Genomic DNA, 20,016 nt, shown 5'->3' on the forward strand with positions numbered 1-20,016 from the left:
GGCCCGCGTACCGCAAAAAAAAAAAAAAAAAAAAGAGAGAGCAACTAGACGGCAAAATTAAAAATCCATAGCAAACACTGACCAAAAAGCTAAGTAACAAGATATCCCCAAAACACACACAATCAGGATTATAGTGTGTGTGTCTGCGTTCCTAGCTCTGTTCCACTGAAGGGGTTCAGGAAGCATGGCCAACCCAGGAATGCAGTATTCGGTACCAGTAGCACCCAAGTTGTAATCAGATTCCAGGCCCCAATCAGGAAATATTTAGGATGAATATGAGCACCTTGTCAGAATAAATAGGAAGGAGAGAATCTACAACTATTACGTCATCCAAAGATTCCAGACGCTGACCTGAAGAGTCCCGCTGACTCAAATGGGACAATTTAAACTTTAAAAAGAATTACAATTACAGTTGATTGAAATCTACTGATTATGTTTAAATACATGTCTTTATAATGACATTAAAAAAAGACAGGGTGCCGATTCCTTATCTTGAAAACTGGTGAATAAACAGAAATAACCAAGCATTTATCCCACATTTCCCCTTCAGTCTGTATCACTGGTAACCAACTAAGAGAGGAGAGAAAGCATCTCTGTGTATAAGTATCCCAACTACTGAATGAAAAAAGAAAGGTTAAAATTACAAATCACCACGGATTTAAGGAATGAGTACCAATGGCTGCTAACATCACAAAAAGTGAGACAACCAGACATTATATGTCTCCCAAAGAACAGCACCCCACCTGTAGGTCTAGAAACTGAATCTGATTAAGCCCTTTGGATACAGTTGCTGGTCTGCACAAGACGCAAAGGGCAGAGAAACATGATGAGCTGCCCCTAGAGGATATAAACAGCAAAGTCCAGACTCTGGGGAACTGTGCAGGACAAATGCCCTGGCTCTTGCAATAGATAAACTGTAAGAACACAAAAACTTAGAGAGGAACTTTTAGAGTAAAGGACTTTAAAAATCCATAAGGAGAAAACAATGTTTTTTAAAGGGCAAGATTAAACTATCGTGTCTGGGGATGCACATTTAGTAACAAAACCACTATAAAACATACGGAAGTGATGACTATAAAAGTCAGGACAGGATAGGGGTTCCTTTTGTGAGAAGGGAAGGGAGAGCGACTGGGACAGATGCAAAGTTATATTTCTTGACCTTGCTTATATATTCATTGTGGTAGGCAGCAAAACGGTCCCAAAGATATCTGGGTAGTCCAACCCTGCAACCTAAGTGTTACCTCGTGTGGCAAAACGGACTTTGTAGCTGTGATTTAGGATCTTGATATGGGAACAGTATCCTAGATTATCCAGGTGGGCCTTCAGTGAAATTCAAAGTGTCCTTATAAGAGGGAGGAAAAGGAAGAAGGCAGTGTTGCCAATGAAGCAAAATGGCATAGGCCTGGCTCTGAAGATGCAGGAAGGCGCCATGCGCCAAGGAATGCAAGGAACACCACGGTAGAAGCTGGAAAAGGCCAGGTATCAGATTCTCCCCTAGAGCCTCCAGAGGGAGGGTGGCCCTGTCCACACCTTGTCATTAACCTGGTGAAACTGATCATGGACCACTGACCTCCTGAAGTGTAGGAGAATAAACAAGCGTGGTTTAGTGCCACCAAGATGTGGTGATTTGTTAGAGGAGCTAATACACTTATTAAGTCACACATTTCGTTTTGTATGTGTGTGTGTTTTAATCTGTGTTTTTATTAAAATGGTGAGAGAGCTAGAGAGAGAGGTAGTGAGAAACTTGATGAAAAGGTCCCTGCTAGAAAGTAGTGAGTTGAGCAGAATTCCTATCAAGACTACAGAAACACTTGTCAGAAACACCAAGGAAGCTTTTCATATATCAAGTAGGGTGTTGGATCATAAAGCCTTTTAGGCCTTTTCTAACCCAGAGAAGTTATAATTCTAATATTGGAAATAGACGTAATAATTCTGATTTTGTGCCTAACCATGGTGAGAAAAACAGGACTTCTGAATTTACAGCTTTCCATTGAGACACACATTTTTTTTTTTTTTTTTTTTTTTTGAGGACTGTTTTCCTCATTTCTTGCTCTGGCTATCAAGTCTGCTTTCTCTTACATTTATATCAATCACACAAATCACTCTCCTACTGTATTTATATAAAATGTTGAATCACAGAAAACCCTCGTGGCCCATAGTTTCTTTCCTCCAGGCTTCCCTCTCGAATCCCAAATTATTGTTTGTTCTGTTGACCTCACGTAATTTCCCGGCTAGGTCTTTTCTATTACGCTGCAAGTACTCAAGGCCAGTATCTTACACTTTTCTAGAACTTTCTAATTCCTGTTACTAGAAGTGATAAAGACAATGACACCCAAGAAGTGAATCTTGATATCAGCTTGGGTGGTAAATAGTTCATCCTTTCACAACATCCTAAATGCTCTGCACTATGCCAATGACCTTTTATAACAGATTGCTCATTATCTTAAGACCTATACATGAAATGGTGCTATATTATGTCAACTCCTAGAAGTAAAGCAACTATAGAGGATTTTATGTGCTTATAATGCAGGATGGAAGCACAGAGATACTTGTAGCAAATACTTCCCATGTTATATAAAGGCATAGTGATCATTGAGCGTGCTAAGAAACGTTCAGGAACCAGCCTTATTTTTTCTACATAAAGTTTTGAAATATCACAGTGTGCATGGAATGTAAGGGTTGCATTAAATTAAAAAACAATCCACTTCCCAGATATATCATCTAAAATAAAATTAAAATAATTCAAGCAGTGATGACTGATTTGAGCAAAAACCAAAGAGAAGCAGACTAGGAGATGGAAAGGCATAATTCTGATTTCTTATTTATCTTATAGAATAAGATACTGGTTTGGGTAAAAGTTAAGAATAAATTTCTGCCTGCCACAAAGGACCTATCCATATTCTTTTCTTACAAAATGTTATAATCTGGTAAACATTTTGTTTGCGATTCTTTTTGTCACTTTCCTGAGTGGTTTTATACCACTATAGCTCTACGAAGACAGCAAGATAAAGGAACTGGGGACAAAATTCTAAACTAAACTTAAAATACTAATTTAGGGTGGCAGATGTGAAATTGCACTGGCTAACATCTTATTCACTGACCCTTTTAAAGACATGGTATACACGTTATTTGTGAAATAGAAATATTAATAGCTTATTGATAGCTAGGGACTGAGGGTCCAACCCTCTGCCTCAAAGCAGCCATACATCTTTATCAGCTCACTTCCATTACCTGTAAAATGATACTGGATATGTCTACTCAAACATGCTGTGGAAATCAAAAGAGATTCCCCAGCAGAGGCTAAAAACTAAAACAGAAATGTCTACAGAAAGATTCTTAAAAAGGATAATCTCTTGACCAATAGCTAAAACTATCTCCTGAGTATCAAATCAGCAAATTCCCAATTTCAGTAAAATTGTTTGAGGGCCCAGTAGATGCTAAAGAACTGAAGAGGTGTTTTTACTTTTATACTAGTTGTTTAGATCCGTGAAGATGTTAATATTTCTATATTACCGATTTAGCACAAACACACACACCACACACAAAATATACGGCCGAGCCACACGCAAAATATAAGACCAAACTCACCACCCTCTCTTAAAAGTAACTGAGATTAAAATTTTAGGCCAGTTAGGAGATGTAAGATGTTATTAAATTCATCTGCCTCATTTTACAGAGAAGAAAACAGTTACGTGGATAAACCATGCATTCTCAAAGGAGGTGACATTTGGAATTGGAGAGTAGAAAAAAACCCTCTCTTTTTAGGTAAAATTCACATATACGCAGTACATAAACAGATGCATTGTATAACTGTGATATTAATACTTCATTGGGGACCTATTAGGAAAAACATATCGAAAAAGCCTACCCTAAGAGGAGAGAGAATGAAACAAGATTGAGGAACACTAGTCCAAACTTGTATGAGGGTCCAAATATGCTGATTAAATACGGCCCCCATTCCACTCCCCGACAGAAATCATAGACTTTTTAATCCCTTGAAATTACACCACATTCTGCACATATACCATTTGTCCCTGAGAACAAAATACTGTCATGAGATGAGCATAATGACTGATGATTTAAAATTGATGACCAAAATATTATTTGCAGCTTTATATCAATAGATGCTATTACTCCAGAGGTACTATGCAGAAGTAAAAAGAAAAGTCAACTTAAATACGTAGATTCTATCTATTCTCACATGGGCTGGGCTCACAGGGCTCTAGGTTGGGGGTGGGTCTGGGGTGGCAGCAGTCGGGTTGTGAGGGGCAGCTATGGAGTTGAAGGTCTTGTGACTTAAGCCAAAGAGAATGATCGGACTAAAAGCAATTCTTAATCTTAAACTGCTTTTCATCTTCCACTAGGTAAAGATGAGTATATTACCTTGGGGCCAGTGAGAATAGTTTCAAACAAATTTTAGACATAAGAATCAACAGAACCAACTGAGAGAACAGAATCACGTGCTATAATCTTACCCAAAATGCTGGCAGTAATATTTCACTATATTTTCCCATAAAGACATAAAATTAATTCTAGAATCACAGAATTCCCCAAATGGAAAGAATTCTAGAGATTAGTCTAAACCTCTTGGTGTACGTGTGGGAAAGCCAGGGCCTTACAATGACAATGTTAAAATTGTGACCTAGATTTTCCTCTTTAAATTCAGTCCCACAGAGGTGTATCGGGGATGCAGTATTTCTCAAAAGGCTGTTGGCACTCCAAAATAGAGAATATATAGTTTAAGTGAGTCAGTTAGTTTCTTACCTTCAAAAATCAGTGGAACAATTATTTAGGGTTTTCAAAGATCTGAATGTGATAATTCCAGTATTAGCTCATGATATATTGGTTTTTTTGGCTATGTACCTGAAGATAGGGAATACACCTCCAATGGCTTTCTGGTGTTATAAATATTCCTGAATTCATATGTGACAGAAACATATCTACAAAAAGTATGACAGCCAGTATCGGGAAGCCAATTCCCTGTTTCCCAAGCATAAGCACAACATTTATAATTATTGAATAAAGACAGATGTTTAAAATAAGCTGAAATTTAGATTAATGAGACAATGGTTGTTTACACCTACAGCCATACGGGGAACGCTGAGGTACTTATATAAATCACACTAAAGTAGGTTTTTTTTTTTTCTCCGCCAAAAGTCTCTTAGGTTAATCTAAAATTTCTAAATACTGAAAGAAAATCTACAAGCTTTTTGGTATGTTTACGAAAAGCACTAAAATATTTTCATATTGCTGTGTTTGAGCAGCTTAAGAAACACAGGTTCCCGGCAAGACTGAATCTGCAACTTTATTGCTGTCCTCCAAATAACGGTAAAAAAAAAATGGAATAAAATAGCATCATACTGACAGTCTCAAACAAAATGCCTTTCTGTGTGGTTTATCCCAAGGTAAAATGGTGGGGCTTGCAGGTTGGCTGGATGAGAGAAAGGCCATATTTATACAGCACAGGAGAGGTGGCACAATTTAGACATTAAAATAGTCCCTATAGGACTTCGTTGTTACTCCTTTATTATGGACTCTGATTCAATTAATTTTCCTTGGTATTGAGATGCTGAAAAAATGTTAGAATTACTTACAGGAGAATTTTGTGAGGTGGAGAAATTTTTAAGAAAAAAAAATGCTACAGAATACTATGCTAGAAAAAAGAGAGGGTTTGTTTGACTATTTCTGGCTGTTATTACAAGAAAAATAAACTGACTAGTTCTATAAACTTTTTAATCACCAGTCATTGCTTGAAAGTAGGTCACCTCCTCTGCCTCACAGCAGAGAATGTGGAATACAAATATCTCTATATAAAAACATTAATGATTATACTTCTAAACAGCAGCAACAGAAATGCTGCTACTAATTAATTCAGGTAAACTAAATAATAATCATAGCCATAAAGTATACACCTAACATCCAAAAGTATAGAATTTTAGCAATTTTGATGATAAAGTTTTATCATTGCTCAGCATTCATGATTAATTAATAATTCACAAAAAGCAATTTGAGACACGAAAGATATAAAATACACTGGCTTCATTTTAAAAATAATTAACCAAGTAAATGTTTTACATTAGAATCACTATATGGTTTCCAAATAAAAATTCTTCCCAAACCATCACCGCAAAATCTTTCATCTAATTATGGGAGGTGCTCTAATGGGAAGTCCATGCAAGCTAATAAATTCTCAGAAAATTTCTATCCCATCTCTCACTTTGGTTTTCCAGAGAGCAGGGCACGGGGTTCCTCAGGGTTTGTGACAACGATGCCATTTGTCACACAGAATCATATTTTACAGTTTCACAGGGGAGTAAGCGAAAAGTGAATGGTGTTATAAGGAAGAGGGGTACATTCGCCATTAAAAGTGTGAAATGCTAAATGCCATTATGAAGACAAATAGGAAAGTACAACTTCATTGTTGAAAACAATCCCCCTCCTATCAGTCCAAGGATTCATGCATCAATATTGTAGATGAACTGTTAATTACAAAATCAATTAAAAATTATTTCTAAAAACAGTCAGGCGTCCCTGGCTCTCATGGGGGCAATTTGGGCAGAAGGTCTCATCTCACTAGGACCACGCCAAATCACAAAGTCGTCATCCACAAGTAAGCAAAAGCAATCTGGTTTTTCATTTTTCAGCGCGGCTGAGCCCAGTCTGAGATTGATCGTCACATATGGCCCCAGAAAACAAACTGTCAATACCTTGAATGCTGCAGAATTTGAACAAATAGCCGCCCGCCCATTCAAGCCACTCATTGCATCCCATTTAACAGATTTTATTGACAGTTTCCTTCTTGTAATTAAAGGGAAAACTACTGGCCGGCAACCAAGATAAAGTTCAAAGATAGGGTCAAAACAAAAGCAGATGGAGGGGCACGGTGTGACTGTCAATGGTACATAGCATCAGAGCGTGTTATTGACATGCAGGTATCTAAAGATCAGCTCGTCATTAAGGGGGGATCTATCCTGGACTTTATGCAAATGCTAAGAGAGACTTAAGACCACAGTCAAGCATCAGGAGAGGCACAAAGGGAAAAACAACAAAGCACCAACGATTTTTACTTATCAGAGGTTGCTCCCTATTTTAGTACATTTCAGTTCTCATGTAAAGACCAATTTATTCTCATAATTCTTAACCCTCACTGCATAGGTAATACCCTTGAGGGAAATACTCCTTCAGCAGAACTTGACTTTTAGAGAATTCCAGAATGGAAGAAAACACAGTATTCTCTGATAACCAAAGTGAAAGGCAACACTACATATATTATTCCAATTACAAAATCTGCATTCTGGGGGAGCGGGGGAATGATTTGTATTTGTAACTCACACTTATTTTCACTTGTGCAAACAAGACACAGGAGCTAATTTGGTCCTGAGTGTCCATTTACATCACAGGCACGTGAGTTTTTGCTTTGCCATGGTTCATGTTAGTAAGTGAATTAGGTGGTAAAAGTGTCACAGCTTTTAATAAACACATAAAATAAAAATAATTCCCTTTAAGTTGATATTTCTTTTCTTCTAACTTTTCACCAGAAAGCTACAATGACTATAATTTTGCTGACTCAGAATTTACAAGTGGGTCTCTAGCAAATCCCTGAGGAAGAATTTAAAGGAAGGGGTAAAACTGACATATTAGAAAATGTAACAACGGGCCATTGTCAATATGCCAACCTGAATTAGCAAGAGCGATTGCTTTGAGGGTGACAAATTCTTCTTTCTCCAGCTTCATGCTCTTGTATTTCTTTACCAGCTGCAGGATAGCATTATTTAGGTCAAGAAGGCCTGCTAGTTTAGACTGGTCTTCATCCATTATATAATCGTCTGCATAGACAAGTTCATCCTCAAAGGAAAGAGATCGGTACACGACACCAAGGATCAAAATTTCCATCCAAGCACTCTGCAGAAGGCTCATCTGGTCCGCCAGGGACAGCGTGGAGAAGCCTGCATGGGAAGATGGGCAGATCGAGTTACTTTAAAGCTATCGTTTCAGAATACGCTAGTTTCATACGGTAGTTGCCTTCTGCAGCGGTGCTCAAAATCATGCTGAACTTTGATTAGCCACTCTTAGAATTTCCCCTGATCATTTTGCCAATGGCAAAGTAAAAGTCACAAACCAGCTTCAACTGGTTGGCATTTTCTCGAGGTTTTATAGACACAGCTGAGAGGAATATAATAGAAAAGAACGAGTCTTGTTTCTTTCACTTGAGAAGAAACTACTGTGTAATGTTGAAATATACTTGATTTCTAGGGGAAGTCTCCGTGACTGTCTTACAGGGAGTCAAACTTTCAACTCTAAAAACTACTATTGATAAACACCACGAAAGCAAAAAACCAAAAGCCCCAGATAAGGGAGAACAAACAATGTAGGCCACACAGTACAGTGCAGTTTGGAACCATTTCTCTGTAATAGTCACAAGCACAGTGAGTGTTGAGTATGCTTACACCCAAAAGAGCCTTCTTAACTGGATATTTTGCCCCCTGATATTTAGCATGAATTCCTTTTTTAAATGGTGATTATTGGTATAAAAGAGGGTAGAATATTTTGCAGGCTGGCCTCCTCACCAAATGGAGAAGCCACAATTTATTCTTGATATTAAGATCCAGTTATTAAAAAAAGTTAAATATGCAGGCAACGAGGTGTGGTGGACAGAATATGAGCAGAGCCTGATCCTGAACTTAAATACTGGCTCCACTGAGCTACTGGCTGTTTCACCTCGAGCAAGACAATTTCCTTGTACCTTAATTTTTGTTTTGGGGAAATATAAAATAAAACCCAGCAAAACACTAATATATAATATGCATTCCATAAGTGTAGCTGTATGATGTATTATTTTTATCTGAAATACCTGGATGACACTGCTTCAATCCTTTACAAAAATGTGGTCTGCATTTATGCACAGATGTCTAAAGTCCCTTCTGAACTCGAGAAAACACAAGCAAAAAAAAAAAAAAAAAAAAAATTAAAAAGGAATTAGACCCAGACTCTAAAAGGAAGTCTTAGTGGAGAAACCTGATGATCAACCACATACTTTTTCCTAAAAGAAGAAATGTTTCTTAAAACTTCACTTTCCTTTCCAAGGTTATGCTCAGGAATTCCAAGGGTGGACCAACCATCTCTATGGTTTTGGAGGACAATGGGACCATGATTTAAGGTCCTGCTACCAAGAATTCTACAGAAGGAAGGAAATATTAATAATGCAACTTGCGATATTTAGCAACCACAGCATGGTAAAGAAAAGGAAATGATTTCCTGGCCCGCTGGAGAAAACTAGTGGTTTGCCATTTGGCACCATTAACTACAAGTGTTTAATAAAATCATCAAGAGGGATTAAGTCAAGCTTTTCTTAAGGGGTCTTAGGGCCTGTGTAAAAAGCATTTCTTTCATTTTTTTATCAAGCCGCTTACATATTACCTAACTGATCTTCTTTTAGACTGGCTATGCCATTTTTTCCATTCTCTTTTTTTTTTTGTCATTGCAATGTGAGGATACATTAATAAATATCCTCTTGGCATTAGAGATGTAACAACTTTTAACAGGGATTCAAAAGAGAAGAATAATGAGCTAATCTGAGTAGGTGTGCTTCCATTTGCTCTAGAGGTTGTTTTACAACAAACAAACCAAAAAACAAACAAACAGTATTGCTCTTTTCTTCTATTCCCCCATCGCAAGAAAAAGATGTCATGCAAATTCAAATATCTAAGCTAAGAAAAGGGACGAAGTAGCAATTTCTTTTGTAAATGAAGCAGACGAAAACATAATCATCTAGAAAGTTCTGAGCAGAAAGGGATGGGTATTTTCCATTTGCCTTCGTTTCCTTGTTCCTTTTCATGCTCCCAAGCAGCAGTTTTTCTGCAGCAGCAGATGGACAGAGCGCATAGCCTGCAGCACCTTCCTGTGACAGCCCTATTCTCCCTTCCCAGACACTGCTGTTAGTAAATAGATTTACACATTCCCCAATCTCCACACATCTTTCTGCCGAATAATTAAAAGCAGGATGATTAGTTTATTGAGTGGAAGGAGGAACTTTTTTATTGAGGTCCATCCACGATTTTATCAGGGCCAGCACTTTTACGGCTGTCAGGAGGATGCAGGCATCCAATTTTTCTTATCTGCCTGATTAATACAAACGCTGTTTCAGGACGCATTAATTAACAGATACAAATCTACGTTCTCATGGAAGGATCAATACGGAGAAGAAAAGAGGCATCAATGTGAATTTAGTGCTGATGATGGAGAAGGGGCATTATCGACATTTACGCGCATGGAAACTTTAAAGTTGCACGGGGTCCCCTTTGTCCCTGTGATTTACAAATGAACAATTTTTCAGCCATAACAATGTTTCACACATTTCTTGGGGGTTTAATTAAGCAAAAACAATAACATTTCATTTTTTTAGGTTGATCCTGCAATTTGATTCTTCTAGGTGGATGGCTGTGTGTGTGTGTGTGTGTGTGTGTGTGTGTGTGTGTGGAGAGAGAGTGTATGTAAACCAAACTTTTCCTTTCAATTCTTAATGAAATAAAAAGAAGGAAGAGGGTAAAGAAAAGGTTCTCCTTTTGGGCGGGGGGAGGTTGGGGAGCACATAAAGATGGATATAGCACAAAAGGTCTGTTGGATTGCCTCAAGTCTATTTCAAGCTGATTAGAGGAGGTATAATTTTTGCAAAACCGTAGGGAAAAGAAGACAACCCATGCTTTACACAATATAAAAAAGTCTGGACTTTTTAATCTCTTTTTGGTCTAGAAATAGCTGGATTCCAACAGTTTAACCCTTTCCTCCCAAACCTCTGCAATCTAGAAACTGTCACAAAGAGCTGTCCAGCCCAAATGCCTGGATAACAGCCTTGTTAAACAGCCTTGTTATGAGCTAGCTGTGTCCACCTGAGCACTAAGAAGGCTGAATACCTAATCGAGATGATATTTTAATTCCTCAAAAATTTTCTCCCTGGCCTTGAGGAGTGCTAGTTCTATTTTACATTCATAAAGACACGTGGATAAAATGATAATTTTATCAGTAGTCCTGAGCAAAGTATAACAACCTAAGTGACCAAGATCTAGATGAAAATGCATATTTTAATAAACTGAGTCTAAGGAATTTTCTAAAAACACTATGGCTCCGTTGGCACACGCATGCTTGCATCCAAATGATGATTACTTGTCTGTGCTTCTACTGGGCATTTAGTGGTGTTTTAATAGCTCTCGGGCTACAAGTTCGAGGTCCTCAGCATCTATAACCTTTAGCTATCTTCGGAGAGAAACCTCCTTCCGAAGTGAAATAAAACATGCTTTGCAGTGGTGTCATTGGAATTTCATGTTTTGTACATCCCAGGATCTTAATCTTTGGTGTGTGACAGGTTATAGTTTTAAATGTTCAGCCATATTACAGCTTTTTAAAATACACTGGTATCATGGCACCTTTTTTTCTTCCCCAGCTCCAGCCCATTCCATGCATATCGCTGACAACCCTGATCTCTCTTCATCTCCATCCTAGGATCAGTGCCCTTTAACGTATCTCAGGCATTCTGCGGGCAGAAAGACTCGCTACCTTAACCCACAGTTAAATAGCGTGTTTATCTGCAATACAGTGTGCTCCAAATAAACCAGATGACACTGGGGAATAACATCATTTGGAAGGGTTGGAAAGCTTCTCAAGAGGCCGGTACCCCTGAAGTAACAGGCTGGAAGAAACCATGTTTGTGCCAACCCTCTATCCTTTTTCTACTGGAAACTTAGGAGGTTGACAGTGGTGCTATGGAACTTGTCAAGCGCTTTTATTTATTTATTTTTTCTTAGCCCGGCAAACTGATGGCACTTTGCAGTCAACTTACAAAAAAGGCTAAGCATTTGAAAGTGTGAAGGGCAAAAAATATCTGACAGCTAGTCTTCAAAAATACACTTTCATTTCAGAAAGCATAAATGTTTATTTCCTGAACAGAGTGTTGACAGAAATAGGCTGCCGTGAAGGCATTTGGGTTTAACCCCTGCTAGGCATTTTCTTCTCAGCTGCTTCCTTGAAACAGAACAAGGCTTTTAAATCTTCAGGGTGCCTGTTGGTATCACTTAATCATGGCATTGATTTGCCCGCCCACAGTTTTTTGAACTGTAGGGTCTCTGTTCCACCAAAAATGGACACTTTTCAGCAAATAGCATAGCATGCTAAAATTATAATTCTGTCATAATGACTCACTGAGATCACAAACGAAGTTGGCTGAGAGAAGCTGACTGAGCAACATGGCGTCAGCTAGATTCTTCGTCTCCAATATAAATAAACCTAGTGTGGACAGGAACTAGGGAAGAAGAGGATAACAAGAGCACGAAAACTTGGTCTTAGTTATCAATAAATGCACAGATGCATAAGCCTTGTTAGTGATAAACTTTCTCTTTTTAAGTCAGCTGCTCTTCTCAAATAGGAGCAGACATATCATTTGTTCTATGATTCACAAAACACAGCTCTGGGGCTTGTAAAATATATATAAATTAAGACCTTTTCTCTCTCTTTTTTTTTTTTTTTCATAGAGATAGACTTCACGGACTAGAACTCAGTAGAGGCTAGAGGCAAGCAACTACAGACGGTCCAGTGCCAAAGTGAAAGCTGGAATATCCACTTGGATCTACCGGCAGCATTTTATTTAAACATTTTCTTTATAAAAGATGATAATAATTATCTCTATTATATTATAATATCTCTTTATTATATTAGTACCTAAGCATTAGATACAATACATACAATGCTACCCTTTGAAACTTTATCTGTTAGCCTGACCCAGATATTAATAATTAAGATTCAATAACAATTGGTTTGGGTGAAATGTAAGAATAACTGACAAAAATGGGATCACTCCTTTCTTCCCAATTTGATCATTTGTTTAAACATTTGTGGATTCCATAAGATAGCTGTTTCTTTAATTCTGTTTTCATACTCCAAGTGGGGTTCACAGAGATTTTATGGAGCCATTATTTTAAAATAGTGGCTTCATGGGACAAATGTGAAAATCTGAAAGACAGAACTCAGATTCAAAAATTACTCTCTATCTATGTGGGAGAACTGATCACCATCTACATACAGTTTAGTATAAGATCTGGATAGTTGCGATAAACTAAAGAAGGAGAGAGTAGAATTGGACGGGTAGTATCCACCAGTCCAGGGCACAATTATCACTATTCACCGAGCTTACAGCTTTGACTGGCCACTGACCACTCATGCTGATTATGTGAACAGCCAAATAAGTTTGCAAGGGCACCGAAATTGAAAACATGCCCCCATACCCCCATGGCACTGGTGAAATGCTTTCTTTCATAAGAAACAATTGTTTCTTATTTCCCAGTCCAGCTTGCTAGAAAAATTAAAAGTGTAACAGCAGCTAAGGAAAAATATTCCCAGGTGGAAGCATAGGAAAGCCTCAAAATGATGTTAGGAATTTTTTGTTGGTTTATTTTTGTGAGTGGGCAGTTTTAAACAATTGCCAAGCTTCTTTGAAAAAAGGACCAGAGAGAGGGCAGAAGAATGCAAAAATCAGAATACAGAGAACATCTACAGGGAGGGTACAGCTTCTCTTTGCAAATCCCACTTACCTACCCCCTGTGAATGCCTACAGAGGAGCAAATAATTCCCTTAGTCTTTCCCAAACTCCTTCTGACCTGGCCTCAACTTTACTTCTCTCCTTTCATCTAAACCAAGAAGAAAGACAAATTGTTGGGGAGCATGGAGGTGAGGATGGAGAAGCTGCTTTCAAGGAGGGACATCTAATAGCTTTCTTTTCCTACAAGCTTTTTTTTTTTTTTTTCTGTACTAGTTGAAAACAAGAAAGTTCTGCCTGGAAAACTCTCCTTTTTGATGTGACTTAAATTTGTTTGGCCATGAAGGAAAAAGGAAGGCAGCACCATATAATATATGACTCTTAAAAAAAAAATCTGGGCTTCCCCGGTGGCGCAGTGGTTGAGAGTCCGCCTGCCGATTCAGGGTACACGGGTTCGTGCCCTGGTCCGGGAAGATCCCACATGCCGCGGAGCGGCTGGGCCCGTGGGCCATGGCCGCTGAGCCTGCACTCCGCAACGGAAGAGGCCGCAACAGTGAGAGGCCTGCGTACCACAAAAAAAAAAAAAAAAAAAAATCTTATAAAAGGGTATTGTCAGTTTCACTTTGGGATTAGACAGAACAGAGGAGGGAAAAGCATCATTTTGAAGCTACATTTCTGATTTGGAAGAAAAAGAAACTGTGCTTGAATCTGCCTTGCTTTCCCCAGTGGGACTGGTCAAGAAATATTATCATCGTGCATGACAGGGCATGGACCAGTTGTCCAAGGAAAATCAGTCCAGTGTGGGCACCAGATGTGCAGGCACCATCCTCTTCAGGAAATTCCCAAGGAGTCTTTATCAAATTTGGTCTAATTCTTGATGTAAAAGTCAAACCTCCAAAATAAACACAAATCGACTCTGTCTTGAACTTTGGGGATCCGTAAGGCTGATAGACATTTCCGCAGACTTCTGAAGACTATGTAGGAGACTTATAATGTCAAATACCCAAAAGCTAAGTGTTTACTGCTGTGGAGTGATAGATGAGGGAAGAGGCTGGTGTGGGGAGCAGAGACCTTGAGGTCGGGGGATCTGGGTTATGGTTCCACCCTCTCTACGACCAACGGTGTTAACTTGGTCCCTGCTGTAAGCTGACTTGTGGCCCTCCAAAAGCTGTTGGAATCCTAACTCCCAGGACTGTGAATGTAACCTTATTTGGAAACAGGGTCTTTGTGGATGATCAAGTTAAGATGAGGTCATTAGGGTGGGTCCTAATCTAATCTGACTGTAACTTCATAAAAAGGGTGAAATTTAGACTCAGAGACAGACACAAACAGAGGGAAAACAATGTGAAGATACACAGGATGAACGCCACCTACAAGCCAAGGGATGTTGGAGGCTACCCGAAGCTAGAAGAGAGGGATGGAACAGATCCTTCCTCATGGCGCTCAGAAGGAACCGACCCTCCAGACACCTTGAGCTCAGACTTCCAGCCTCCAGAACTGGAAGACAACTGTGAGACAGTTGTTTCACCCATCCAGTTTGTGGTACTTTGTTATAGCAGCCCCAGCAAACAAATACAGACCCACAGCTGACTCTTCATCTGTCAAATGTGAAGTGTGGACCAAACATCTCTGAAGGATCTTCCAGCTCCAATGCCGTCTGACTCAGAATAACAAACTGAGAGCCACTTATATCAAGCACAAGGCCGTGTGGGTATCGGTGAGCACTTCCCACGAACATCACTGGGTTGGGAGTAAGTCAACCTAGCATGGGGTGCCACCTCTGCTACCAACTAATCATGTGACTCAACTTCTCCAATTCCTGCTTTCTCATCTGTAAAATGGGAAGGTGGCAAAAATCTTCCAAAAGTTTGGGTCTAGCCCTACGTTATTTAGGTTTCCAGTGGTTCCACTGTAACCACTGATATTTAGTGCCTCTATGATAAAGTAAAGCACCGTGCTCAGAACCATGAGATGATACAATGCCTGCCCTCTATAACTTTACAGTTTAGTAAAAGTAGATTAAAGCACAATGAGGAGAAGTAGGTAGGCACCGTAAAGAATGATCAAAGTGAACGTAAATGCAGAGGAGGAAAGATGGGTGTTTGTTTGGACACATCCTCCCAAATGTACCCAACACTTTCTCTCCTTTTCTTCCTCCATGGTTTTGATTTGGGCCCCCATCTTCTCTTTTGGGATACAGGGACACCAAAATCCTTATGTCTGGTGTTTCCTTTTTCCATCCTACCTGCGGCTATTCAAGCATTCTTTCAAATATGAAATCTAATTATGCTATTCGCTGATCAAAACGCTTTACTGGCTTCCACTTCTGAAGGACAAAACTGAAACTCTCTGCCACAATATGAAATGTCTTTCACTACGTGGCCCTTCTCTCCCTTTCCTGCCATACTTCCTGAAAAATCCTCCCCCCGGGAAGTCCTCCGTAGATGGCTTACCACCTTGAAAACTGAGCCCATTTTCCCAATGACAAAACCCACAACTTCACTACTCCCCAGATTAACGGCATCACCATCCACCAGCTGCCTCACTCCTAGCCTTTCAGGGATCTGTCACCAAGTTTTCTCTTTTTGTAGTTCCGACATCAAGTGCACACATTTCTTTCCATCCCTACTGTCCTTATCAGTGTTCCTGTGTAGCATCCAGGGGCACTGACAGTTGTTAAGTTGTAAAACAGGATAGTGGAGCTCAAGGTAAAGACATAAGCAAGTAAAGGAGTGGGTGTGATGATGTGCTGCCTAACACGTATATCTGTACGTCCACGTACATCTGTATCCTCCTCAGTGTGTTCCATGATCTCTGAGCCCTTAACAGTGGAGACCTCTTCTTCTTTGCTCCCTGCTGTATCCCCAGCACCTCCCTCACTGCCTGCCACATAGCATGTGCTCAATAAATATCTGCCCAAGGAATGAATGGAGAGAAAATTCCTTAACAACTCACGGACTGGCTTTCAACAAGAATGGAAGGCTAGCAATAATATTCCAGAGAAATAAAAATTCCAGATGTCAGGTCCCTCTCCCTCTCCACAAAAATATTTGAATGCTTAACAAAACAACTGCCTAATGTTTTTCCATAATTCAGCAAGCGTTTATTAAGGCACCGATTATACAAAAAGCTCTGCTTACAAGTGCCTATATAGTATATAGGATTTTCTCTGGAGCCACTTAAACTCTGATAAAGTCCTGCCTAAATTTCTCAACCTCAGCCAGTTCTTTTTTAATTTGTAATTAAAGTTGACATTTTAATCATATGGCCTAACTACTTTCTCCTGTATTTACAAACAACTATTCATAACAGATTCTGTGATAATGTCATGACTTTTTTCTTTTATTATTTACAAGTATCTGTAATTAATTTCTCTACTTTACCCTAGTTGTATAATTATTTTGACAACGTGTACATTTATTATCTGGAGCTAGTCTTTTAATCCTCTGAAATCCTAACTTAGGTCAGGAATGAAAGAAAAAGCTCACTGCTTCTTTCTACTTGCAGGAATAAAAATCTGTATGTCTACAGTTTTTACATAAATTCTTAGGAGACTCCAAATCTAGCTTTGGTAAAGTCCAAGTAACTGATAAAGACACTTTCTACACTTAAAAAAAAAAAAAAAAAAAGGCAAGCAGATTGAGAAATCCTGTATTTTTTTTTTTTTTTTATCATTATGGGTTTCCTCTTCCTAAATCAAAAACAGCAAAGAAAAGGCAATGCAATAAAAATGCATTCACATGCGGCATCTCCCTTTCAGTCCATTTTAGAACAATGGGTTCTCACTAAGTAAATATTCATTTGTCAGAGGTATCTGCAACATGACAGCCATTGGGCAGCAACGAGGGAGCGAGATGGCTTCCCACTTTAAAGCAGCAAATTAGACATTTACAGGGCTTCCCTGGTGGCGCAGTGGTTGAGAATCTGCCTGCCAATGCAGGGGACACGGGTTCGAGCCCTGGTCCGGGATGATCACACATGCCGTGGAGCAACTAGACCAGTGAGCCACAACTACTGAGCCTGCGCGCGTCTGGAGCCTGTGCTCCACAAGAAGAGAGGCCGCGACAGTGAGAGGCCCGCGCAGCGCGATGAAGAGTGGCCCCTGCTTGCCACAACTAGAGAAAGCCCTTGCGCAGAAACGAAGACCCAACACAGCCATAAATAAATATAAAAATAAGTAAATAAAAATGTTACCATTCTTTAAAAAAAAAAAAAAGACATTTACAAACAGCGAAGATGGTACTTGTTGGTTATGACCTTTCACTTGTGTCTGTACAAGTAGGTGCTAATGTAATTTAAATGCCATTTAGACGTGTTTCAGGTTTATCAAACTGGTTTGTATAGCCATTCTTATGTAATAATTTTGAAGGGGAACCATTTCCACCTGCTGTAGGAACAAGAATAGCTAGAACCAGCCCTGTGCAAATATCTGGGCAAGTGAAGGAGGATCATTTACGTTAAGAAAAATCAAGTTGGACCTTGAGGAAATCAAGCAGGGGGCTAAAAATATTTTTAATGTCAGGTAGTCAGTTCACATTATTTTTGTGTGAACTCTGTTTTACCATTTTTTTGTACATAGCTATTTAGCTGAGAGTTTGGATTAATGGGCACACAAATTATGTCTCTTGGAGACCAAAAGTTTTCATTTAGAATAGAAATATGGGAGGAAACACAAGATGAATTTTGCTAACATAAATTTTCAGATCAAAATATATGTTTTCTTCACCATCCAAAGTTTTAATAAACTAACAAATAAGTTATTAATAAAGTCTGTCATTTGTCAGAGTTTAGCAAGAGAGAGATGTGTCTCTAATCCTGTTTAGAATTGTTGGAAAAACAATCCCAACTATAATTTGGGGTTAACTATAATTTGGGGTTAACACATTATTGGCATTTTTACTTTCCTTTATAATTTCTAATATTTGATGTTTAATCTGTGTTTCTGACCCCAAAATATAGTTTAAATTAAAAAGAAATTTTTGTGAGTTTTTCTTTTGCCCACATGGAATTGTAATAACTTTTTTAAAAAGATAAACTGCTTCTCGTGGGAACATTCAACCATGAAAGGAAATCTATAAATAGCAACTTAGCCATGGCTACTTTGTTTTGTTATTTGTTATTTGTGACATAACATAATATTCTGATATTGAAGAATCTAAAAGCATGTTCCACATATTGAATAAAATAGGAGTAAGCTGTTGCAGTAGATAAATATATATATTTATATACATTAAATAACTCAGTTATATATATATAAATATATATATATATACACACACACTATATACATATAAAACTACAAAGAGTTCATATATATATGAATGAGTTAATAAAATGAAAAAATGAGAAGGGAAGGAGAAATGGTCAACCCACCCTAATGGGATTTTGAATTAAATGCTGCCTATCCAAGAAAGGTAAGTGTTCAAAGTTTCTCCCAATGCACCTGCTTGCATAAATGAAGGCAGAGTTGCTGCCTTATGGCTCAGGGTATTTAGTCAAAGGAGTCTTTTTGTTACCTTTTTCCCATTTGTGAAGCCCACACCTACACACACGTGGAAGGCACAGAATGATGGTGGCATCGTGAAAAACTGGGTGATTTCCTGAGCTCACCTAAAAATTTGCAAATTTTATTTCAGCTACCGAATTATAAAAGAATAGAGTTGTGATCATCTTGTGTGCTTTCACTTAAAGGACCAAGAATTGATTCTCTCTGGGATCTCTACGAGAAAATCACTTCTAATTTCTACATTAATTTTATACAACGTGCCCTCAAATCTTTTCAAATATACCTAATTAGTCCCTTGATATAGAAACACAAATTCCAACAAGAGCCCTAATTATGAGAGGCTTGCTGTTTGTGGAATTAACATTAATTTCTCCTCTTCTCTCACATTTACTACTACAAGTGAAGCAGAAAAAAAGGAAAAAAAAAAAAAAAATCCTTCAGGTGTGCTTTTCTTGATTTTCCCCAAGTAGAAAGATACTACAATTCAGTGTCTCCAACATATGCCCTGGAAGGAAGAGAGGCAGAAAAAAAAAAAAAAAAAAAAAAAAAAACCAAAAAAACCAGACCCAGGAGGTCTTCTGCATAAACGCAAGTTAAAGGATTTACAGCTCAGGCCATTAAAAACAAAGTGTCATATGTATTGATGAACGAACTTAGAAGAAATATGTTCTCCATGAGATGCATGCCACAGATATGAAATCATAGCACCCTGACCCTGAAACTCCACATTCAAATAATATTAGAAATCCTCACTATCTATGCTTAAAGACCTGGGCATAATTTGTGCTCTGGACAGCATGGAAAAACAGCAACTCTAGCCCTGAGAGTTCGGTTGAAAGTCAGGCTCTCACAATATTTTTCTCTGGGGCTAATGAAGATCTGTTTACAAATATTTACTCCCAAGTTCACGGCTGGTGTTTGCTGGCTCAAGCCGAGCTAAGTCATTACGGCTTTGGTACAGGATCCACTGGGGAGGCTACCAGTTATC

The 20,016-nt window shown here is 38.6% G+C and overlaps 1 protein-coding gene across 2 annotated transcripts in view; it reads right to left on the minus strand.

Moving 5' to 3' along the window:
- LOC103084264 (estrogen-related receptor gamma) overlaps window positions 1-20,016 on the minus strand; it is a 159,144-nt gene that overhangs the window by 8,420 nt on the left and 130,708 nt on the right. For both annotated transcript variants that reach the window (XM_007466319.1, XM_007466318.1), the window contains exon 4: window positions 7,677-7,946. In XM_007466319.1, coding sequence (XP_007466381.1) covers window positions 7,677-7,946 — 270 coding nt within the window. The remainder of the gene's footprint in view (window positions 1-7,676; window positions 7,947-20,016) is intronic.

This window comes from Lipotes vexillifer, unplaced genomic scaffold, assembly GCF_000442215.2.
Source record: "Lipotes vexillifer unplaced genomic scaffold, Lipotes_vexillifer_v1.1 scaffold139, whole genome shotgun sequence".
Taxonomy (NCBI): Eukaryota; Metazoa; Chordata; class Mammalia; order Artiodactyla; family Lipotidae; genus Lipotes; species Lipotes vexillifer.